The 25,600-nt window shown below is 38.6% G+C and overlaps 1 protein-coding gene across 6 annotated transcripts in view; it reads left to right on the top strand.

The window, feature by feature from the left end:
- Positions 1-25,600, top strand: part of LOC143020032 (serine/threonine-protein phosphatase 2A activator-like) — a 205,428-nt gene that overhangs the window by 170,335 nt on the left and 9,493 nt on the right. For 5 of the 6 annotated variants that reach the window (XM_076176167.1, XM_076176163.1, XM_076176166.1 and 2 more), the window contains one exon: positions 5,803-5,910. The exons of the other annotated variant lie outside the window; for it this stretch is intronic. In XM_076176167.1, the coding sequence (XP_076032282.1) occupies positions 5,803-5,910 (108 nt within the window). The remainder of the gene's footprint in view (positions 1-5,802; positions 5,911-25,600) is intronic. 6 annotated transcript variants of the gene reach the window in all.

The raw sequence follows: 25,600 nt of genomic DNA, 5'->3' as shown, positions 1-25,600 counted from the left end.
AGCAAGTAAATGCCTTGGTGGATTAAAGAGTGTAATGAGGAATAGACATTTGGGAATGGATGCTAAGAGGAGACTGTATGAAGGAGTGATTGTGCCAACAGCACTGTATGGGGCAGAAACATGGAACATAAGAGAGGAAGAGAGAAGGAGTTTGAATGTGTTTGAGATGAGGTGTCTGAGAAGTATGATAGGGGTTACTAGGCTAGATAGAGTGAGAAATGAGGAGGTGAGGAGGAGAAAGGAGGTGGAAAGGGAGTTGGGAGATAGGGTTGATGAAAGAGTATTAGGATGGTTTGGACACATGGAAAGAATGAGTGAAGAAAGACTAGTAAAAGAGGTATGTGGAAGGAGTGAACATGAGGGGATGTCCTAGGATGAGGTGGATGGATGGGGTGAAGAGGGCTTTGGGGAAGAGGGGAATGTCTGTTGAGGAAGGATGGGAGAGGACAGAAGACAGGGGTGAATGGAGAATGGTTGTATATGGATGATGTTGTGATTGCATGAGGTGGAATGGGCGGGGGGATGGGGGCTGAGGTAGTATGTGTGAGCAAAATTTGACGCAGCCCAAAGGGATTTCTCCCATCCTCTCCTTTTATGCAATGGGGGGACGGAGAGGGGGGGGTCGCCGATTTAATGAAGTGGCCTTGGTGTGGATGTGCTGTGTCTTGCGATGCTGCTTCTAACCCAGGGCAGTGGACAAGGTGCAGGGATGACCCGTCATCCAGGAGGTGCTCAGATAAGAGGGAGGGTGGAGGGGTGTGGAGTGTATTCAGGGATGGAATGGGTGGAAATGATTTTATGCTTTTCCCTTTTTGGCTACCTCCCTTGTAAGGGGTGTATGTATGTATGTATGTTATTTCTCATGTGATTTTCTTGTCTTCTGATTAACTTACATTAAAATAGATACTTAATTGTGATAATTGTTCTGTTACCCAATTGCTTTTGTTGTTATTGTTTTGTTGTGTAAATAAAATTTTAAAATGAAACACTTCATTCCTGGAAAAATCAAAGTAGATGAATATTCTCCTCCTCCCCCAATAAGTAACAGTAATTAAAAGCCACCTATATTGATCTTAGTAAGGTGATAAGATGTACAAGGGGTGCCTCCCCAATAAGTAACAGTAATTAAAAGCCACCTATATTGATCTTAGTAAGGTGATAAGATGTACAAGGGGTGAGGGTTGCATTAACTTTGAGGTAAGATTCTTAAAGGAGTGAGGTTAGAGGAAGTGGATAGTTTTAGATATTTATAGTCACATGTAGAAGTGAATGAAGGTGGGAGTGAAGCAAGTGAATGTCTTGAGAGAGTGAAAATTATCATGAGAAATAGGTATGTGGAGATAGATGTGAAGAGAAGAATGTATGTAGGGGTGTATGTGCCAATGACACTGTATTGGGCACAGAATTTAAGGGAGGAAGAAAGGAATTTTTTTTTTTTTTTTGAGAAGTATGGTGGGTGTTACAAAAGATGGATAGAATGAGAAATGAAGATGAGAGCATGGATGGAAAGGGACCTGCCAGATAGGGTTGATGAAAGAATACTGGGATGGTATGGGCTCATGAAAAGAATGAGTGAGGAAAAACCAACAAAAGAATGTGGAAGGCAGAAGTGGGTGGAATGAACTTGAGGGTAAGATAAAAAATGAGATGGATGAGGTGGAGGGAGTCTTGATAAGGGAAAGGAAAAGGTAAGAGTTAGTGGAGAATGGTTATGAATAGACAGTAAATTGACACTGCCCAAAGGAATTTATCCTCATCTTCCCAGTTTTTGTATGAGCAGGCAAGGGAGGGTCACATGTAAAGCAGCTTGTCCTGCTGTGTCTTGTTGCATTGCTTCTGACCTTGGCAGAGGGCAGGGGACAGGGATGATACATCATCCACAAGGAGCTAAGATAAAAAGGAAAGAAATACATGATTGACAGCAGTAGGATGGGTGTATGCCTTAGTTGACTACTTCCCTTATAAGAAAGAAGTTTCATGGTCTATTGATAGATTGATATTTGTAAGTCATGTTATAAGTTGGTACTGTATATGAAAATATCTATTAAGTCCAAGTTCCTCTCCTCTGCTAAATAAAATGCTCAGTGTATGTAGGTACGCGCGAAAATCAAGCGTGACGTCACTATCGCGCTGTTATTGTTTACAACGCCATCTTTTGCGACCCATTTGATTTTGTATCGCTTAGTTTGAATGCTTTGAACGTTCATCGCATGCGCAGGATATTCAAATTATCTTGTTATTGCACAAGTGTATGCCCAAATCTTTAAAAGGAAACAAATATTCACCGATTCCAACGCAAATTTGATTATCATCCTTGTCAAATTAGTTTTTCGAGTGAAAATATTAAGGTAAGACATCAATAACATACTATTGTAATGTAAGAATGTTGTTTTTTAACCTATTTTATTCCATATATGAGCAGCTCAAGATCGTTGGGCAATATACACTTGGTGATTTTTTGACCCAAAAATCTTCACATGCCAAGTTGCATGTCAATTGGGCCAGTGGTTCGGATGTTATCATTATTTCCAATTTGACAACAGTTGCCATGGTAACATGATAGGTGTTAGTAAGAATGGTATAAGAAGGCCCTGCAATGTTAATGACATGCTCAGGAGAGTTGTTGACCCATGATTTATCTTGTTTTGCCTATTATTATTATATACTTAATATAGCCGGCTATGGCCATGACCTGTATTATTTATCATGTTATACATTGAAATAACTATAATTAATCATAAATATGGTTAGAATTCCATGTCATGGTCCATGTCCATGGCCATGTCATGTCTATGAGAAGTCTCAAGACTAGTAGAACTGTTATAGGTACGGGCACAAAATCGAATAAGCAAAATAACATTTGATTCCGATGAATTCAAAGGAAGTATAAAATTTATACTTCCTTTGAATTGATCAAAGGAATTAATATTATTTTGCTTATTTGTAATAAATGTTGTAACTTTATTTGTCTATTTCAGTAACTTGTTGTAAAATAATTCACCGATTTCAACATAGATTTAGGTTAGGTCATAGACTATTGCAGTACTGACTGGTTATTGTACTGAGAGTGAGAGGCAATCTAAACTAAGCCAGGTAAGGGCTAAAGCACACATATATGCACTTTTAGTGACTTTAATGTGATAGTAGTTCTTTTAGCTTGTGTTCTTCCCAGAAATAAGTGACCTCACCTTGAATGTAAATAATTAATAATGGCACGGCTGTTAAAATTAACTTGCCAATTTCAAATTTATGTTAGGTTAGGCCTTAGCTTAGGATAGTTGCAGTACTGCCTGGTGTATGGTTGGTGTACCCTCTTGCAATCTAAAGTTAAGAAGGGCAAAGGCACCTGTATATGCACTTTAATGTGATAGTAGTTCTTTTAGCTTTTTTTTCCCTGAAAATGCTGGAAAATGCAACTTGGATTGTCATGTTTTGCCGCTAGTAAACTTATATCAGATGGTTTCAAGGCATGCAAAGCCACAAGAAACAGTCAAGGGATCATTATCATGATGACTAGATAACATAAAAACAATTAAACAAAATAACTTCTTTGAAAGTAAAAATACTATAATAATTTTTCTATTTCAGTAAATTAGTGTTAGAGTTAACTTGCCAATTTCAACATAAATTCAGGTTAGGCCTTAGGCTAAGGATAGTTGCAGTACTGCCTGATGTATGGTTAGTGTGCCCTCTTGCAATCTAAAGGTAAGGGCTAAGGCACATATATGTGCACTTTAATGTGATAGTAGTTCTTTTACCTTTTTTTTCCTGAAAATGCTGGAAAATGCAACTAGGATTGTCAGGTTTTACCGCTAGGAATTTTTTTTTTTTTTTTTTTTTTTTTTTTTTTTTTTTTTTCAGGTGGCATGAAGTCATGAAGAGCCACAAGAAGTGGTCAAGGGCCCTATCAGTTGGGCTCAAGATTCTGCTGCTTTTCTGGAGCAGCTGAAGTCATTGAATCCAGAACAATTGACTAATAGAGTTATTTGTGAAATTGTTAAACGAATGAGTCACCGTCATGGACAAAAGGAGAAACAGAAGGATTCACATTTGTCATGGAAAAACATCCGAGACTGTCTTAGCATCATATATTAAGATGATTTTACTTACATTTCTAAAAGACGCTTAAGATGGGATTTTCATAAAGTCATGACAACAGTTGCCATGGCAACATGATAGGTGTTAGTAAGAATGGTAACAGAAGAAGGTCCTGCAATGTTATTGACATGCTCAGGTGTTTTGTTGACCCATAAAACCTAGACCTGCCAAGTTCCATGTCAGTTTGGCCAGGGGTTTGGATTTTATTGATTATTTCTAAATTGATAACAGTTGCCATGGCAACGTGATAGGTTACAAAGGATTACAAAGGCGGAGCATGCCGACAGGAGACCTTTTGATCCATATCTAGGTCGGATGCAAAAAAAAAGTGTGTTAGTAAGAATGGTATCAGAAGAAGGTCCTGCAATGTTATTGACATGCTCAGGTGTTTTATTGACCCATAAAACCTAGACATGCCAAGTTGCATGTCAGTTGGGCTAGGGGTTTGGATTTTATTATTTCTAAATTGACAACAGTTGCCATGGCAACGTGATAGGTGTTAGTAAGAATGGTATCAGAAGAAGGTCCTGCAATGTTATTGACATGCTCAGGTGTTTTATTGACCTATAAAACCTTGACATGCCAAGTTGCGTGTCAGTTGGGCCAGGGGTTTGGATTTTATTATTTCTAAATTGACAACAGTTGCCATGACAACATGATAGGTGTTAGGAAGAATGGTATCAGAAGAAGGTCCTGCAATGTTATTGACATGTTCAGGTGTTTTGTTGACCCATAAAACCTTGACCTGCCAAGTTGCATGTCAGTTGGGCCAGGGGTTTGGATTTTATCAATATTTCTAAATTGACAACAGTTGCCATGGCAATGTGATAGGTGTTAGTAAGAATGGTATCAGAAGAAGGTCCTGCAATGTTATTGACATGCTCAGGTGTTTTGTTGACCCATAAAACCTAGACATGCCAAGTTGCATGACAGTTGGGCCAGGGGTTTGGATTTTATTGATTATTTCTAAATTGACAACAGTTGCCATGGCAACGTGATAGGTGTTAATAAGAATGATATCAGAAGAAGGTCCTGCAATGTTATTGACATGCTCAGGTGTTTTATTGACCCATAAAACCTAGACATGCCAAGTTGCATGTGAGTTGGGCCAGGGGTTTGGTTTTTATTGATGATAATCTGAAAATTGACAACTTCATGGTTGCTATGAAAAGGCAAATATGGTATGATGGAGATGTCTTACATTGTTTTTGACATGCTCATGTGATTTGTTGATCCTGAAAACCTAAGTATTTCGAATTTTAATAAAATTGGACCAGTGGTTTAGAGTTAAGGTGTATTTCTTTACCGAAATCTTTACAAATGACCACCCTTAATTCTAACATTTTGCTATGGTGAAGTCCAGCCAAAAATGCAGGCCAAAAAAAAAAAAAAAAAAAAAAAAAAAAAAATCGTATCTCCCTTATTTTTCGAGCTATTTCAAAAAACTAAAAAGCATTTTGTTTCTAATATAATTGCCTTTCATATGCAACAATAATTTAAGGGTTAAAAGAAAAATGAAAATTTTGTGCCCGTACCTAGTGTATGACAGAATCTTATGTTGTAAAATACTTCCTAAGCATTGATTTGTTAATTTTCATTATAACCTGTTTACTGTCATTCTTGTTGGAAATATATTTCATGAAATTGTGAAAAAAAACTGTATCTTCAAATTATATTAAGTTTAATGTTTTCTGTTTTCTTTAGGTAAAAACAGGACCATTTGCTGAACATTCACATCAGTTATGGAATATCAGTGGAGTACAGTCATGGGCCAAAATTAATCAAGGACTCGTAAAGATGTACAAAGCAGAGGCAAGTTTTTCCTTAATTTTTGCTCAAGTTTATTCATATATCATTCATATAATTGTTGCACTAAGTTAGAAACCCACATTGCCAGAGTTCTCTAAAGTAGACCTTGAGTCGTCCTGTAGATCTCTGAGATAAAACATTGGAATGTTGTCCATATTGTTTAACCTAGTTGTATCTTATGAGAAGGGGAGCTACGCTCATGCTGTCCCATCTCTGTATCTCACCATATCTAATTTGCTTTTAAACTCATGCATTGTTTTTGCACATAATTTTGTTTCATCTAGTATATTCCATACATCCTCCACTCCATGGGGAAAGTCGTTCTTTTTCAGGTCTCTTCTATAACTGTCCTTTTTCGAACTTTCTTCCATGTCCTCTTGTGTTTCTCTTATCCCAATTTAGTAAGTCTTCTCTATCAAAGACTCCTATACCTCTCATAATTTTGTGGATGGTCAACAAATCACCTTTTTCTCTTCTTTGTTCCAGAGTCAGTAATTCTAGTTTTGATAATCTCTCTTCATGTGACAGTTTTGATAGTGTTGAAGCTATCTTCGTAGTTGCCATCTGGATTCTCTCAGTTTTCCTTATATTCTTTTTAGTACTGGTTGACCATAGTGTCACTGCATACTCCAATTTTGGCCTTGTCAGTGTGACAAGTATTTTCTTTACCATTTCTTCATCCAAGTAAGTAAAAGCTACTTTTATTGATCTTAGCAAGTTATAGGTTTCGCTTACAATTTTGTTTATCCGTTTGTCAGGGGACATCCTTTTTGATGATTACTCTCAGGTCTTTTTCAAATTCCACTTTCTTTACTTCCTTTGCACCAATTTTATATTGTCCTGATATACTTTTTCTTTCTTTTTCCAAATTCCATTATGTTACATTTCTTGATGTTGAAGTCCACTTCCCAATTGTGACTCCATTCCCAAACCCTGTTCAGATCTTTCTGTAGTGAGTCACAGTCCATTTCAGTACTCACTTTCTTTAAAAGTTTTGTGTAATCTGCAAAGAAGCTCATGTAACTGTCCACACCCTCATCCATGCCATTCACATAAATAGCAAACATTATTGGAGCCAATACTGATTTTTTTTCCCCAAGAGCTTTTTTTAGATCTAGGAAAGCACAATCAGCCCATCCATCCCTTTTTGTATTATATGTAATAGTCTTGAGTAAAAACAGATCAAATTTGTGGTACATGATCCTCCCTGGCTAAATCCGAATTGTCCTGGATTTAGTATATTGTTCTCCAGATGTTTCATCCATCTACTTTTTATAACTTGTCACTGACCCCATATGAGATATTGACTGCATTAGGTTTATGCAGTCAACATTTTAGGGACTAGTGAGGTCCTTAGACCAAACTTTAAATGAGAAGGAAAAGGAGCAGGAGTACAAGGAGAAGCTGAGAGAAGTGTGGGAGGTGGTGAAGGATAGAGTAGAAGTAGGTGTGGAAGAGGAATGGGGGTGTTTCAAGGAGGAAGTGACAAGGTGTGCAAAGATGGTATGTGGAACAAGGAGGATGGGAGGGAATAGAAGGAAGGGTAGTGAGTGGTGGGATGATGAAGTGAAGAAGGTAGTAGAAGAGAAGAAGCAAGCATTCAGGGACTGGTTGCAAAGTAGGATGAGAGAAAAATATGAGAGGTATAAAGAAAAAAGAAGAGAAGCAAAACAAAAGATAAAGGAGGCAAAAAGGAGAGCAGATGTAAAATGGGGAGGAGTATGACAGAAAATTTTGAAAGCAATAAAAAGATGTTTTGGAAGGAAATCAAGAGAGGAAGGGGAGGTGAGTCAAGTAGAGAAAAAAGGTAAAAGGTACAGAGGGACAAATCTTAATGGAAGAGGAAGTTATAAGGGGAAGATGGGCAGAGTATTTTAGAGAGCTGTTGAATGTGGCTGAGGATAGGTAGGGATTGGTGGTAGTAATGGGAGACACTAAGAAAAGGACAGTAATGGGAGAGGAAAATGGAAGAGAAATAGAAAAGATGAGGTGCAAGTAGCTCTGCAGATGATGAGAACAGGAAAGGCATCTGGGTTAAATGGGTGTCCATGAGGAGTGTCTGAAGAAGGGAGGTACAGTAATAGTGTACTGGCTAGTGAGGTTGTTTGTCTGAAGAAAGGAAGTACAGTAATAGTGGACTGGCTAGTGAGGTTATTTAATATGTGTCTAAGGGATGGTAGAGTAGAGGACTGGAGGAGTACCCGTATAGTTCCTTTTTACAGGGGAAAAGGGGGCAAATGAGAATGTAGTAGTTTCAGAGGGATCAGTTTGTTGAGTGTAGTTGGGTAGGCTTATGGGAGGGTTTTTATTGAGAGGATTAGGAGAGGAACAGAGGGAGTAATTGGTGAGGAACAGTGTGGGTTTAGGAAAGGTAAGGGTTGCATGGACTGGATTTTTGTGCTAAGACAGATATATGAGAAAGCTTTAGGAAAAGGTAAGGATGTTTTATGGGCCTTTATGGATTTGGAAAAGGCTTTTGACAGGGTAGACAGGAAAAGACTGTGGAAGGTTTTGCAGATATATGGGATTGAGGGAAAGCTGTTAAGGGCAGTCACGAGTTTTTATGATAGTAGAGCCTATGTTAGAATGGGAAATAGAGAGATTAAGTGGTTTGAGGTAAAGGTGTGACTGCATCAGGGGTGTGTCATGTTGCCATGGATGTTCATTGTGTACATGGATGAGGTGGTGTGGGAGATAACTGCAAGAGTAATGGACAAGGAACTAGAGATGGTTAAAGAAAATTGAAAAAAGTGGGAGGTGAACCAGTTGTTATTTGCTGACAACACTGCACTTGTGATATTGTCAGAGGAGGGATTAAGGAGTTAGTGACAGAGTTTGGGAAGGTATGTTATAGAAAGTTAAAGGTAAATGTGGGTAAAAGCAGGGTAATGAGATGTACAAGGGTAGAGGATGCCAATGAGTTAGAAATAAGTCTTAAAGGAGAGAGGCTGGAGGAAGTGGGTAGCTTTAGATATTTGGAAAGGGAGGAGTGGAGGTGGAGGTGAATTGTAGATTGAGAGAAGTAAGTAAATGTCTTGGGGAATTAAAAAGTGTTATGAGAAGTAAGTTGGATACAAAAAGAAGGTTGTATCAAGGGGTGATTGTACCAAGAGCATTGTATGAGGCAGTGGCTTGGAATTGAAAAGAGGCATAGAGGAAAAGTTTGAATATGTTTGATATGAAATATCTAAGAAGTAAGGTAGGGGTTACTAGGTTGAATAGAGTGAGAAACGAGGTGAGGAGAGCAGGAGTGGAGAAGGAGATGGCAGATAGAGCTGATGAAAGATTATTGGGATGGTTTGAATACAGGTAGTCGTCGACTTACGACCGAGTTCGGTTCCGACAGACAGGTCGTAAGTCGATCTGGACGCAAGTCGGTCTATATATATACAGTATATATTACCCTTTATATAATATATATATATATAAATATATATATATATATATATATATATAAATATATATATATATATATATATATATATATATATATATATAAATATACAGTGGCCACAAAAAGTTTGGGCGCAAAATTATAGGCGCCCCAACTTTCCCCTAAACTCAAAACATGCGAAAAATACAACTTTCCACCCAAACTTTTCGCTATTTTTCAATGCTAGCGTTTGTACCCATATTTAGCCGAGACAATACACACTATTTGGCAACTCTGTTTAGGCACACTCGATGTCACATGGAGTCACTTTCTAAACATCTCTCACGGAGAGTAGTCTTTTTTTTGCGGTGGTCTCTGTTTTTGTGCCTTGATATCTCCGTAATGGGAAGTGGTAAAGAGCTGGAAAGAGACACAGTTGTTACAATCATAACCCTCTATAAGGAGGGTTATAAGTGTAAAGATATTGCTACTCGTGTGGGAATTGGAGTGCGTCAAGTGCAAAAGTGGACCAAGAAATTTCGAGACGAAGGAAGTGACATCATTCGTACTCCAAAGCATCGTTCTGGTCGGCCAAGGAAGATATCAAATCGTACTTCTATGGTTATAACTGCCTCCTAATAACCGTAGGAGGCAGTTATAACCGTAGAAGTACGATTTAATATCTTCCTTGGCCGACCAGAGTGATGCTTTGGAGTACGAATGATGTCACTTCCTTCGTCTCGAAATTTCTTGGTCCACTTTTGCACTTGACGCACTCCAATTCCCACACAAGTAGCAATATCTTTACACTTATAACCCTCCTTATAGAGGGTTATGATTGTAACAACTGTGTCTCTTTCCAGCTCTTTACCACTTCCCATTACAGAGATATCAAGGCACAAAAATAGAGACCACCGCAAAAAAAAAGACTACTCTCCGTGAGAGATGTTTAGAAAGTGACTCCATGTGACATCGAGTGCGCCTAAACAGAGTTGCCAAATAGTGTGTATTGTCTTGGCTAAATACGGGTACAAACGCTAGCATTGAAAAATAGCGAAAAGTTTGGGTGGAAAGTTGTATTTTTCGCATGTTTTGAGTTTAGGGGAAAGTTGGGGCGCCTATAATTTTGCGCCCAAACTTTTCGCGGATACTGTATATATATATATATATATATATATATATATTTATATATATATATATATATATATATATATATATATATATATATATTGTATATTTAGCATACTGAAATAATCTTAGCATCTTTGAACTACGTTGTATAGTATTTTTAACCTTTTTATAATTTCATCTGATTTTCTTTGGGAAACGTAGCCTAGGCCTAAGCATATTGAATAAAATCCTATCGTCTTTGACCTATGATATTTAATACTGTATTTGTTAACCTTTGTATTATTTTACCATCAGACTTTCTTTAGGAAACGTATGCATACCGAATAAAATCTTATTATCTTTGAGCTACGTTGTTTAATATTCATTAACTTTTTATCATTTTCGTTAGGAAACGTAGCCTAGGCCTACGCATACTGAATAAAGTCCTGTCATCTTTGACCTACGAATCCTTTTTTGTTGGTTACATTAAAATCATTGTAAAGCAAAATTAGGAAAAAAATATTTCGAAACACATTCTTTTCGTTTACGTACTGTACCGAAAATATTGTTATCGACAACAGACTAGGCATAAACAAAGTTTACTGTTACATTTTATTAATCGCAAAACATAAAAATACAAAATGCTGTGCCGAACATTTTATCATCGACAACAGACTAGGCATAAAAAATACTGTTACATTTTATTAATTGCAAAACATAAAAATACAAAATGTAAGGCAAAATTAGGATTTTTTTTTTATTTCTACAAAACACATTCTTTTCGTTTAAGTACTGTACCGAACATATTGTTATCGACAACAAACTAGCCTAGGCATAAAAAGTTTGTTATATTTTATTAATTGCAAAACATACAAAAATACAAAATGCAATGCAAAATTAGGAAACATTTTACTTCAAACAAACAAAATTAAAGAATATTTAGCTGGATGGGATGCTGACGCTGCCGGCAGCCTGCGAAAACTAACGTACTCGCGTCTCGCAGCGTGCGGAGTAATGTACTGCACTGCCAGGCACAATTCTATTACTCTATTGAATGTTAGATATTATTGCACCATCTCGTGGTCGTAAAGTCGATCAGTCGTAAGTCGCATAGGTCGTAAGTCGACGACTACCTGTACATGGAAAGAACGAGTGAAGAAAGATTAGTAAAAGAGGTGTGGATGGCAGAGGTGGATGGAGTGAATGTGAGGGGACAACTAAGGATGAAATGAATGGATGGGGTGAAGGGGGCATTGAACAAGAGGGGAATATCTGTTGAGCAAGAAAGGGAGAAGGCAGGAGATAGGGGTGAGTGGAGCGAAACTGTGTATAAATGATACTGTTATGCAAGGAGGGGAGGGGTAGGGGATGGGGGGTTAGGGGATGCTTATATGTAAATGATATATTGATGCAGCCTGGAGGGATTTCTCCCCTTCTCTTTTTCTGCATGAGGGAACAGAGAGGGAGTGTCACCGATTAAGTGAAGCTGCCTTTGCTGTGGATGTACAGTGTCTTCTGCATTGCTTCTGACCCAGGGCAATGGGCGGGATACAGGAATAACCCGTCATCCATGAGGAACTAAGATGAGAGGGGGGCGTTGTGGTGGGAAAAAGATCTTGGTATATGAATAAAGTCACACAGTATTCTTTTATGATTGGAGAATATTCCCTACTCAAAATGATTGACAATTACTTTCAACTTTTGCTATTTGTCTTTTCTGCTGCCCTCCTAAATTTCTACTTTACCAACTCTATGACCCCCTCTTCAGTGTGATATTGCCCATAAGGATAGATCTATGTACTAAGGGCTTCCCCATTTTAGGGAAGGTAGCCAGTCCCTGTCTCCTGCCCACTGCCTAGGTAATGCAGACAGTGCAGCAAGACACAATACATCCACAGTAGGGCCGCTTCACTTACATGGCAACCCTCCCTCCATATCCCCTCATGTTGAAAATAGAGAAGACAGGTAGAATTCTCTTCAGACTATGTTATAATATCATCAATACACAGCCATTCTCCACTCCCCCTATCCCCTACCTTCTCCCTTTCCTGCTCATCAGTCATTCCCCTTTTGCCCCAAGCCCCTTTCACCCCATCCATCCATCTCATCCTCAGTCATCCCCTCAAGTTCACTTCATCCACCTCTGCTTTCCACACTCTTCTTGTTAATTTTTGTTCACATGTTCTTTTCATGTGCCCAAAGCATCTCTGTAATCATTCATCAGCCCTATATGTCAGTTCCTTTTCACTCCTGTTTAAGGATAGAAACATTGGTTGTTTCTGGCAAGTTGAACTAAGGACATGGTTCATTAAATTCCACACTACAATGTCCACTGGAAGGGGCCTCCCAAATAAATCAAAATCACTGTATCAATAACAATTATGGTTACTCTTGAGTTTCACTGACCGAAAACCCCTTATAGATTTCTGGAAAAAAAAATTGAACATTTGTTATGTTACATTAGTGTGGGTCAGTTTCTATGTTATTAGTGAACAGGAAGAAGAGGGAATCACCTGTTGTCAGTATTTGTTTTGTGAAAAAGTGGCAGAGAAATTGTGTATCTTAATATTGATCTTAAGCCTGATACAGAAATGAAGTGGCAGCCCTATGGATGCACCTTGAGGTGGAAGTGAAGCTGTCAATTGATTTTGAAGATGGACAGTTGTTGTTGTCGTTGTTGTCGTTCCCTAGACTGTCTGTCCGAGCAGTCCCGTCTCCCCAAGGAAGGCCACAGCCGAAACTGGGTTTTCCCACAAATCCTTTATAGAGTGTATGTTGTGTTGTTTGCGTGCATGATTGTGTATAATGCAGTCTTCCATTATGTGTTGTATGGTATGGGGTGAAGTGTTACATCCTGGGCAGCTGTTCACAACACGGTCGTCCAGCCTCTTCTGGTAGCTTAGAAGTGCTGGGTGGTGACCGCATCGCAGTCTGGCCAAGTGGACTCTGTCCTTTCGTGGGAGAGAGGATTCAGAAGGGTGGATATCAGGGGGTCTGGCATGCAGCAGTGTGTTGTCTTTCAGTGTGTTAATGGAGCGGTGAGTGATATGATTATGAATATGTTTCCGGAGGCTGGTATTTGGTGGTTGTGGAGGAAGAGAAGAGAGTATCTGTGCGTAATAAAGGTCTTTGGGTGTAGTTTTAATGTTTCTTGGTGTGTGTGGGTGTTCTGCTATGTAGTGTAGCGGGTGTGATGTGTTTGTGGTGGCTGCAGCAAGTGTTTGTGTGCCTCTCATGTCGAGGTGGTCCTTGACTTTGAGGACTTTTGTTTCATGGTGTAAATGGTCTGTAGGTGATGTATTTGTGCAGCCTGTAATTGTTTTTAGGGCTTTGTTTTGTATGATTTGAAGAGTGTTGTGGTGTGTCTCACTGAGATTAGGAGCCCATGCAGGACTCGCATAATTCATCACTGAGCGTATGCATTGTTTGTATATAGTTATATTAGTTTCTTTGTTTTGTCCAAATGTTGTTCCAGTGATTGACTTAAGTGCGTTAAGTCTAGGTGTGCATTTGTTTTTTATGTTTGTGAGGTGTTGTTTGAAAGACATGGATGTATCGTATGTTACACCAAGAATTTTCGGTGTGTTTGTGTGTGGTATTAGAGTGTTGTTGATGTAGAGATGAGGTATGTATTTGTGTTCTTTTGTCCAGTTGGTGAGAAGTGTTGCTGTAGATTTGGTTGGAGCTATTTTGAGTCTGTTTGTGATGAACCATGTGTTGAGTGTGTCAAGGTAAGGCTGGATTATTTCTGCAGCTTTGTCTGTGTTACGATGTGTGCATGTGATTGTTATGTCGTCTGCGTAGGAAGAGATTTGTATTTCTGAGGTGTCTGGCGTGGGTAAGTCATGCATGTATAGATTAAATAATGTGGCCAGATACTTGGCCAGCCATCTTTTGGTGTTATTGTGCATGTCTGTGTTATATATTTTATTTGTTAGGTTGTGGCGGGGGATAGCATCAAAAGCTTTACTAATGTCCAATGTTATAAGAAGTGTTCTGTGGTGGGGCCTATCTGAATTGATGCCATCTAAAATTCTTTGTGTGAGGTTTGTCAGAAGAGTGTTTGTGGAGTGTAGTGGCCTAGAACCGTGTTGTGAGTCAGCAAGGGGAATATATGGTGTGACAAGTTTAAGTATTAGGCGTTCAATGACGTTAGAGGGGGTGCAGAGAAGTGTGATTGCGATTCTTTGTTCAGTTTTGGAATGGTGATTATTTTACCATGCTTCCAGATGTCGGGTATAGTGTTGTGTGAATAGCTGTAGTTTGCAATGTTTGTGAGTGCGTGTATACCTTGTGGTCCAATGTGTTTTAGGTGGATGTTGCTTATGTTATCAGGGCCACAGGCAGATGAGTGCTTGAGATTATGCATTATGAGCTTTGTCTGACTGTCTATGAAGGGTGTATAGTCTGAGTCTGTGGGGAAGTCTTTCTTACGTCGAATGGTGCGTCGGTCGTCAGGGTGAGATGTAAGATGGCTCGTCTGTGCAAAATGACGTATGAGTGCGTTTGCTTGTTGTCTGTTTGAGGGTAGATTATCTGTTGTTGTGATTATTGCTGCGTGAGAGCGTGTAGTGTTAGTGTTGGATAGTGTGATGCTGTTGAGTGTTTTGTACAATTTGCTGGTGTTTGTTTTGTGATCAAGTGTATTGATAAAGTTTTGCCAATTTTGTGTTTTTTGTTCATGTATTTTATTGGCAATCACAGTGTTTAGTGTTTGTATTTGGTCTGCTATGTTTTGAGGGATAGGTGTGGGGGTATCGTGTTTAAGTGTGTCACGTTGTCTGATGAGGCCTTGGATTTCTGGTGTGAAGTTGGGGTTGTGTGATTTTCTGTTGCCTCTAGGGATGTATCTCTTGTCTGCGTTTTGTATGATTGTATTAAAAGCGTGCACAGCATTGTTTATGTTTGTGATTGGTGTACTGTTAAGTGTTTCAAAATGTTGTTCTGTCTCTTCAGTAAAGGCTTCCCAGTTAGCTCTCTTGTAATTGGTGTAAGTGTGTCTGTGGCCAGCTGGGGTGCATCTTGTTTTGGTGGTGATGATGATTGGAAGGTGGTCAGAGCCAAGGGCTCCGACCACTCTCCATGATGTTGTTGGGGTTAGGCAGGGGGAGCAAAAGGTGATATCAGGAGAGGAGGGAGTGTAGAGGGCTTGGTATGGGATATGTGTATGATTATGCGTGTTGTTCATGATAGTCAATGAGTCGAATTGAGTCTGTATATCAAGCCCTCTGTCTGTGTCAGGGTTGTCGACAAACCAGGCAGACGACTTGGCGTTGAAGTCACCACCCATGATCAGGTTGGGGATTGAGGTTAGTTGGCTGAGTTGAGGTCTGAAGGTGTTTGGAACTGTGGGGGATGATTGGGGGGGAATGTACAGCTGCACAGAAAACTATCGTTAGTAAATCACGCTAATCATTTTGACACGAAACAACGAAACTATTTGAGACAAGTTGAAGTCTCCATCGGAAATAAGATTATCATGTCATAGTGAATCCATATGAACTCCGGAACTATTATTCGATTCATATTCATTCAGAAGGAATTCGAACAATTCGAACCCCAGAAATACCAACCCTTCGGTATCATAAGGTTATGTTCATTAGCGAATGTTTCGACACCCCTACTAACGATAGTTTTCTGTGTAGCTGTACATGTTAACTATTGTTAGTGTTGAATTGTTGCCTGTGCGGACAGTTGAGAGATTGTCCTGTCTGATGTCTATCTACCAGAACTACAGTACAATTGTACATTCAATTGGTTGTTACATTGAGGTTCTCTGAAATCCTGTGGCTTCATAGCAACTAATATTTGGCCTCATGTCCCTCTCAGATTTCTACAGGAGAAAATGTTAGAATGTTGTCCATATACTTTTTTTTTTTTTTTTTTTTTTTTTTTTTTTTTTAATCTGTTGTATTGGCTGCATGTTATTGTGGCAAAGTATCATGCAGTTGATACTTTAGGGTCTATATGGGATGCCCCTATGGACCAGAGCCACACATCATTTTGTCTGTGATAGAGGAAAGCTCTGTTCATAGAGAAATGATGACACTTTTATACTATGACTGTCCCTCCATTATGCTGTCCCCCAACCCCTTGTTACTGTCCTGTACCATTTCTCTGAATATTCATTTCCTTTTTTTTGCCTACCCTGTGGTGGGGGAAGAGGATACTACCACCAAGTCTTTCCACTCGAGTCGTAAAAAGCGACAAAAAACGGGACAGGGGATGGGATTAGGAGTCCTGCTACCTGTAGCCCCGAAAGGGGACAATCCTAAAAAAAGTAAAGGCATAAGAGGGTCTGGGAGTTTTCCAACCAGTACCCTAAGGTTTGGGTCTTTTAATGTGCATGGATGTGGTACAGATGAGAATAAAAGGGAAGACATCAGCAGTATGTTTGTGAGAAGAAAGATGGATGTGCTGGCTTTGAGTGAAACTAAAATGAAAGGGAAGGGCGAGTGTGAGTTTGGGAGTGTAGCTGGGAGGTATTCAGGAGTGAAGAGTGGACGAGGGAGAGAAGGGGTGGCTATACTAGTAAGTGAAGAGATAAGTAAGCATGTAGTGGAGTGGAAGGAGGTTTCATCAAGGTTGATGTGGATGAAGGTGAAGCTGGGAAGGGAGATGTGGGTTTTTGTAAGTGCGTATGAGCCTGGTAGTGAGAAGAGTGTAGAGAAAAGGGAGGCTTTTTGGGTGTATATAAATGAGTGCATAGAGGGATTAGGAAGAAATGTCAATATAGTTGTACTGGGAGACCTTAATGGTAGGGTAGGAAATGAACCAATAGACAGAGTGAATTGGAAGTATGGAGTTCCAGGTAAAAATTGTAGTGAAGAATTGATGGTGGAGTCTTGAGAGTTGATGATAGCAAATAAAGTGTTTAAGAAGAAAGTCAAGCATAAATACACATGGGAGAGGGTGGTGGATGGGAGGGTGGTAGATAGAGCATTAATGGACTATATAGTAGTGACCAGGAGTATGGTAGGAAGAGTTAAGGATGTACATGTCCTAAGGGGAGAGAGTGGGGGAATATCAGATCATTTTCTGGTGGAAGGTAAATTGAGAGTGGAGAATAGGTGGAGAAAGAGGAAAAGGGCAGAAGGTAGGGAGGTACTTAGAGTGAACTGCTTAAATGAGAAAAAAAAAAAAAAAAAAGGAGAATGAGTATAAGAAGAAGCTGAGAGAGGAGTGGGAGGGAGTAAAGGATAGAGTAGAACTAGGAGTGGAGGAGGAATGGGGATGGTTCAAGGAGGGAGTCATAAGGTGTGCAAAGATGGTGTGTGGAACAAGGAGGGCAGGAGGAAATAGAAGGAAGGGTGTAAAAGAGAAGAAGCAGGCATTCATAGATTGGCTCCAAATTAGGATGAGGGAATCGTATGAGAGGTACAAAGTAAAGAGAAGGGAAGTTAAGCATAAGATAAAGGAAGCAAAGAGGAGAGATGATGTGAAATGGGGTAAGAGTATGACAGATAATTTTGAATGTAATAAAAAAAATGTTTTGGAAGGAAATTAAAAGAGGAAGAGGAGGCAAATGAAGTGGAGAAGAAAAGGTAAAAGATGCAGATGGAGAGATGATAATGTAAAAGAAGGCAGTGAGAGGAAGGTGGGAAGAGTATTTTAGGGAGTTGCTAAATGTGAAGGAGGATAGGGAGGGAAAGGTAGTTGCAGTGGGAAGCGCTAAGAAAATGAGAGTGATGAGTGAGGAAAATGAAGGAGAAATAGGGATGGATGAAGTGAAAGCAGCTGTTAAGATGATGAGAGCAGGTAAGCCACCTGGGTTGGATGGATGCCATGCAGAATGTCTGAAGAAAAGAGGTACAGTTATGGTGGACTGGCTGGTGAGGTTATTTAATGTTTGTTTAAGAGAGGGTAGAGTGCCGGAGGACTGGAGGAGTGCCTGTATAGTTCCGCTTTACAAGGGAAAGGGAGACAAGTGTGAGTGTAGTAGTTTCAGAGGGATCAGCTTGTTGAGTGTAGTTGGGAAGGCTTATAGGAGGGTCTTGATTGAGAGGATTAGGAGAGGAACGGAGGGAGTAATTGGTGAGGAGAAGTGTGGACTTAGGACAGGTAGAGGTTGTGTAGATCAGAGTTTTGTGGTAAGACAGATATGTGAGAAAGCTATAGGAAAAGGTAAGGATGTTTTTTGGCTTTTATGGATCTGGAAAAGGCTTACGACAAGGTAGACAGGAAGGCACTGTGGGAGGTACTGCAGATATATGGGATAAGAGGAAAGCTGTTTAGAGCAGTCAAGAGATTTACGAGAGTAGTAGAGCTTGTGTTAGGATTAGAAATGGAGAGAGTGAATGGAGGACTGGAGGTGCCTATATAGTTCCTCTTTACAAGGGAAAGGTGGATAAGTGTGAGTATAGTAGTTTCAGAGGGATCAGCTTGTCGAGTGTAGTTGGGAAGGCTTATGGGAGAGTCTTGATTGAGAGGATTAGGAGAGGAACAGAGGGAGTAATTGGTGAGGAACAGTGTGGGTTTAGGACAGGTAGGGGTTGTGTAGTTCAGATTTTTGTGGTAAGACAGATATGTGAGAAAGCTATAGGAAAAGGTAAGGATGTTTTTTGGGCTTTTATGGATCTGGGAAAGGCTTATGACAGGGTAGACAGGAAGGCACTGTGGGGGGTACTGCAGATATATGGGATAAGAGGAAAGCTGTTAAGAGCAGTCAAAAGTTTTTATGAGAGTAGTAGAGCTTGTGTTAGGATTAGAAATGGAGAGAGTGAATGGTTTGAGGTAAAGGTGGGACTTCGTCAGGGATGTGTTATGTCGCCCTGGCTGTTCAATCTTTACATGGATGGGGTGGTGCGAGAGGTGAATGCAAGGGTAGTGGGTCAGGGGTTGGAGATGGTTAAAGAAAATGGAGAAAAGTGAGAAACAAGCCAGTTGTTGTTTGCTGACGACTGTGCTTGTAGCAGGATCAAAAGAGGGATTGAGGAAGATAGTGACAGAGTTTGAGAAGGTGTGTGAAAGAAGGAAGCTGAAGATAAATGTGGGCAAATGTAAGGTGATGAGATGTACAAGGGGAGAGAGTGACAGCAGGCTGGAAGTGAGCATAAAGGATGAAAGACTGGAGGAAGTTGATAGTTTTAGATACTTGGGTGTGAATGTGGCAGGAAAGGAAGGAGTGGTGGTGGAGGTAGAATGTAGATTGAGAGAAGCGAGTAAATGGCTTAGTGGATTAAAAAGTGTAATGAGAAATAGACATCTGGGAATGGATGCTAAGAGGAGGTTATATGAAAGAGTGATTGTGCTAACAGCACTGTATGGGGCAGAAACATGGAACATAAGAGAGGAAGAGAGAAGGAGTTTGAATGTGTTTGAGATGAAATGTCTGAGAAGTATGATAGGGGTTACTAGGCTAGATAGAGTGAGAAATAAGGAGGTGAGGAGGAGAACAGGGGTGGAAAGGGAGCTGGGAGATAGGGTTGATGAAAGAGTCTTAGGATGGTTTGGACACATGGAAAGAATGAATGAAGAAAGATTAGTAAAAGAAGTGTGGAAGGCAGAGGTGGAAGGAGTGAATATGAGGGGGTGTCCTAGGATGAGATGGATGGATGGGGTGAAAGGGACATTACAAAAGAGAGGAATGTCTGTTGAGGAAGGACAGGAGAGGACAGAAGATAGGGGTGAATGGAGAAGGGTTGTGAATGGATGATGCTGTGATGCATGAGGGGGAGTGGGTTGGGGATGGGGGGTGAGGAAGTATGTATGAGAAAAATTTGACGCAGCCCGAAGGGATTTCTCCCCGTCTTCTCCTTTTCTGCATGAGGGGATAGAGAGGTGGGGTTGCCGAATTTATGAAATGGCCTTGCTGTGGATGTGCTGTGTCTTGTGACACTGCTTCTGACCCAGGGCAGTGGACAGGATGCAGGGATGACCCATCATCCAGGAGGTGCCAAGATAAGAGGGAGGGAGGAGGATGGAGGGGAATGGAATATATAGGAAATGGAATGGGTGTGAGTGGTTTCTATGCCTTTTTCTTTTTGGCTAACCCCCATGTAGGGGGAAAAAGCCTTTGTTATATGTATGTATGTATTAGTTTCTTATTATTTGTCTGCTTATTATTTGCTTGATTTCCATTTATTATTATTTATTTATCAGTTTATTATTATTTACTATTTACCTGTTTGTTTATCATTTAACTATACCTATGTATTATTTATTTTATTTATCATTATTTATATTGTTATAATTTTTATTTTATTTTATCTTTTTTTTTTTTTCTTTTTTTTTATATATATATATTTTTTGGATCCGACCTAGTTATGGACCAAAAGGTCTCTTGTCAGCATGCACTGCCGTTGTAATCCTTTGTAATATGGGAGAGCTTTAAGAGGTCATGAAGTAGATTAAGACCACATGTCAAAAGGATGTGAAGAAATAGATTTTCCATATTTACTTAGTTGTAATATATGGGAAGGGAGCTATGCTCGTCTTTGTATCTCTCCACATCCAGTTTTATCTTAAAATCTTGTATAGTGTTTGCTCATACTGTTTCATTGTCTAATTTGTTCCATGTATTTATCGCTCTTTGTGGGAAGCTGTTCCTTTTCAAGTTTTTTCTATAGCTGTCCTTTTTCAGTTTTTTTCCATGTCCTCTCATTTTACCGTTGTCCCACACTAACAAGTCGTTCCTGTCTAAAACTTCCATTCCTTTCATTATTCTGTAGATAGTCAGGAAATCTCCTCTCTCTTCTTTGTTCCAAAGTAGGAAGATTCAATTTGCTCAGTCTTTGCTCATATGTTAGTTTGGCGAGAGTCGGTGGTAGTTTGGTTGTCACTCTTTGTATTCTTTCTAGTTTCTTAATATTCTTTTTGGTACTGGGTGTCCAAAGTGATGCTGCGTACTCAAGTTTTGGTCTTGTTAGTGTAGTTAATATTTTCTTTATCATTTCTTCATCCAAATAAGCAAATGCCACTTTGATTGACCTCAATAAATTGTAGGTTTCTCTGAATATTTTATTTATATGCTTATCTGGTTTCATGTCCTTTCCAATCATCACTCCAAGATCTTTTTCCGAGTTTGCTTTTTTTACTTTTTCTTCCCCAATTCTGTAATCTTTTGATATTCTGTTTTTACTCTTTCCAAATTCCATTATACTGCATTTCTTTATAATTTTACTTCCCACTTTTGAGTCCAATTTCAGATCGTGTCCAGATCTTGTTGCAATGAGTTGCAGTCCTCTTCCATTTTTACCTTCTTTAGTAATTTTGTATTTACCTAGTTGTATTTACCTACTGTAGTTGTATTTTGTGGGAGAAGAGCTGTTGTATCTTTCCGCATCCAGTTCTTTCTTAAAGTCATGTATAGTTTTAGCACTCACTGTTTTCTCTTTCAATTTATTCAATGTATCTATCACTCTGTGTGGAAAGCTATTCTTTTTCAGATCTCTTCTGTAACTGTCCTTTTCTTCTTGTGTCCCCTTGTATTTCTTGTCCCATTTAAGTAGATCATTCCTGTCAAGGATTTCCATCCCTTTCATAATTCTATAAATGGATATCAAATTGCCTCTTTCTCTTCTCTGCTCCAGAGTTAATGTTTAGTTTGTCCAATCTTTGTTTGTATGTCAACATGCTGAGTGTTGGTGCCATCTTTGTTAGTGCTTTTTGAATTCTTTCTAGGTTTTTTTTTTTTTTTTTTTTTTTTTTTTTTTTTTTTTTTTTTTTTTTTTTTTTTTTTTTTTTTTTTTTTTTTTTTTTTTTTTTTTTTTTTTTTTTTTTTTTTTTTTTTTTTTTTTTTTTTTCTGGGTTTCCATAGTGATGCTGCATACTCTAATTTTGATCTTATCCGCGTAACTAGGATTTTTTTCACCATTTTCTTGTCCTTGTAGTCAAAGATACCTTTCATTGATCTTATTAAGTTGTAGGTTTCTCCAACTCCAGTCACTATCCGAGTTACGACGTACGCGAGTTACGACCACCCGTACTTACGACCACATCTAGCAGATGCCTATTATGAGTTTACTGTACATGTCTGGCAGCACAGCGCGTAAGATAGTTGTGGCAACTGGCATCGTGTACGGCAGTTATGGCAGAGATGGAAAAGTTGCTATACACGTGGTTGGAAGATAATAGGCAAAGAAATGTGAGAGTGACGTTGCAAGCAGTGCAAAGTAAGGCTACAAGTTAATTTCACATGTTGAAAGAATATGCAGGTGAAGAATACGCTTCACATGAGTTCATAGTGAGTGCTGGGTGGTTTCGTTGCTTTCGAGAGCGTTATCAGGTTCACCACGTGTTGTTGAAAGGTAAGGCTGCTAGCAGTGATGCACCTGCAGCTAAGGCATTTGTGGAAGAGTTTGATGAATTATGGATGAAGGATATTTACGTACTTATGACCACGTCTAGCAGATGCCTATTATGAGTTTACTAATACGAATACACTATAATAAGTATTTTCTTTCTTTAACTTACCATATTATATTAACAACTAAGCAACTGAAAACAATACTGTATATAACTGTAGGAGAGAAGCCAAACGAAGAGTATGGGATCCAATGTATTTAACGTTTCGCCCACCGGGGCTTCTTCAGAAATAACATAGTGGACAAACATCTGACTCCTTATATAACCTGAGCTTGCGGGGAGAAACGAACATGAAACTGGTGTTAAAAAAAAAAAGTAGAGACTGAACAACTTCACACCAGGCTTAAATTAACCCCCTTATGGGTCGATAGCCTTTAAGAATTCCACTATGTTATTTTGGGAGCGTTTGGCTTCTCTCCTACAGTGCTGTTGCAGTCGTTGCTGCTTTTACTCAATGCTGTATACAAAGATAAATGTACTGTACCTATATCTCACACTTAGAATGGATTGAAATGGATGAGAAAAATAGATCTTAAGATTCATAGAGTACATACAACAATTGAAGAATTAAGAAAAAATTATTAAAAGGAAACTACAAATTAAAAAACTTAAAAATGGTAAGCAAGGTTATATTCAATACGTGTATTTACCTAGTTGTATTTTACGGGAAGGGGAGCTATGCTCGTGGTGTCCCGTCTTCATATCTCATTTTATCTAAACTCTTTTTAAATTCATGTATTGTTTTTGCACACACCACTTTCTCATCTAACTTGTTCCAACTGTCTATTACTCTGTGAGGAAAGCTGTTCTTTTTCAGATCTCTTCTATAGCTGTCTTTTTTTATTTTCTTTCCGTGTCCTCTTGTATTTCTATCATCCCATTTTATCAGATTCTCTCTATCAGTAATTTCTATGCCTTTCATGATTCTGTAAATAGCTATCAAATCTCCTCTCTTCTTTGCTCTAGTGTCTGTAGTTCAAGTTTTGCTAGTCTCTCTTCATATGATAGTTTTGAGAGTGTTGGTGCCAATTTTGTAATTGCTCTTTGTATTCTTTCAAGTTTTTTTATACATTTTTTTGTACTTGGTGACCATATCATTGCTGCATATTCCAATCTTGGTGTTATCAAGGTGATTAGAATTTTCTTCACCATTTCTTTATCCAGGTATGTACATGCAACTTTGATTGTTCTTATTAAATTATAAGTTTCTCCAAAAATCTTATTTATATGTTTCTCAGGTGACATATTATTCATAACAATGACTCCCAGGTCCTTCTCATTTTCTACTTTTTTTATTCCTTCTTCTCCCAATTTATATGATCCTGTTATTCTGTTTTTGCTTTTTCCAAATTCCATTATACTACACTTTTTGGTATTGAACTCCATCTCCCACTTCCTACTCCATTCCCATACTTTATTTAGATCACTCTGCAGTGATTCACAATCTTCTTCCGTGTTCACTTTCTTCAGTAGTTTTGCATCATCTGCAAAGAAGCTCATATAGCTTTCAATTCCTTCATCCATATCATTAATATATATAGCAAACATTATTGGGGCCAGAACTGTTCCTTGTGGAACACTGCTTATTACTTCATCCCATTTTGAGTGTTTGTCTCTTATCACTACTCTCATTTTTCTTTCTTGCAAAAAGTCTTCCATCCAATTAAGCAGTTTGCCCTGTATTCCTCCTTCAGTTTCTAATTTCTCAAGCAACTTCTTATGTGGTACTTTGTCAAAAGCTTTTTTTAGGTCTAGAAATGCACAATCAGCCCATCCATCTCTTTCTTGTATTATATCTATTAGCCTTGAATAGAAACATATTAAATTGGTGATGCATGATCATCCTTGTCTGAATCCAAATTGCCTTGGATTTAGCACATTGGTTTTTTTTTTTTAATATTTTATCCATCTACTTTTGACAATTCTTTCACATATTTTTGCTATTGTACTTGTTAGAGAGACTGGTCTATAGTTGGTAGGGTCTTCTTTATTTCCTCCTTTATATATAGTACTATAGTTGCTTTTTTCCAATCTTCTGGAACTTTTCCTTCTTTCAAGGAACTGTTTATTATGCTATGTATTTTGTCTGCCAGTTCATTCCTGCATTCTTTCAAAATCCAGTTTGCTATTTCATCTGGTCCATGCAATTTTCTGACATCAAGATTACTCAAGTGTTTCAATATTGCATTCTTTGTTACTTCTATTTCTTTCATGGGAGGGACTTTCTCTTTCCATTCGATCTCTTCAGGTTGTATGTTCTCCCTTGTAAACACTGATTTAAAATGTTTGTTCATAATTTCCGCCATTTCAATTTCCTCTGTGTATTCAACTCCTTGTCTTAATTTCTCCAAATCTTGTTTGTTTTTCAGTTTGTTGTTTACAAATCTGTAAAATAGTTTTGGTTGATCTTTACACTTTTCTATGACATCTTTTTCATATTTTCTCTTTTCCTCTCTGCACGTTTGTACATATTCATTTCTATAACCAGTATATATTTTCCATTTTTCAGGCCTTCTGTCTTTTTTCCATCTGGTCCAAGCTTTGTCTCTTTTGTCTTTTAACTCCCTACAACTTTTGTTGTACCAGCATTTTACATATTCTTTTTCTTGTTTTTATCTTGGGACATACTTTTCCACTCCTTTTTTATCAATTTTTGTCAAAATATTCCATTTCTCTTCCACTGTTGTTTCTTCTTTGTATATTCCTTCCCAGTTTTCTTTTTGAAAGAATTCTCTTATCTTATCAAAGTTTGTTTTTTCATACACCATTCTTCCTTTTCTATATTGTTCATTTCTTTTCATGTATTTTTCCTCATTTAGTTCCAGTTCAATCAATATGTGGTCACTTTTACTTATACATACATACATATACCAAGGCTTTTTCCCCCTTCCAAGGGAGGTAGCC

The sequence above is a fragment of the Oratosquilla oratoria genome, chromosome 38 (assembly GCF_046742065.1).
Source record: "Oratosquilla oratoria isolate Oo_2021 chromosome 38, ASM4674206v1, whole genome shotgun sequence".
Lineage (NCBI taxonomy): Eukaryota > Metazoa > Arthropoda > Malacostraca > Stomatopoda > Squillidae > Oratosquilla > Oratosquilla oratoria.
Note: the sequence above shows the minus strand (reverse complement) of the source record. Positions and strands in the feature narration are given on the sequence as shown.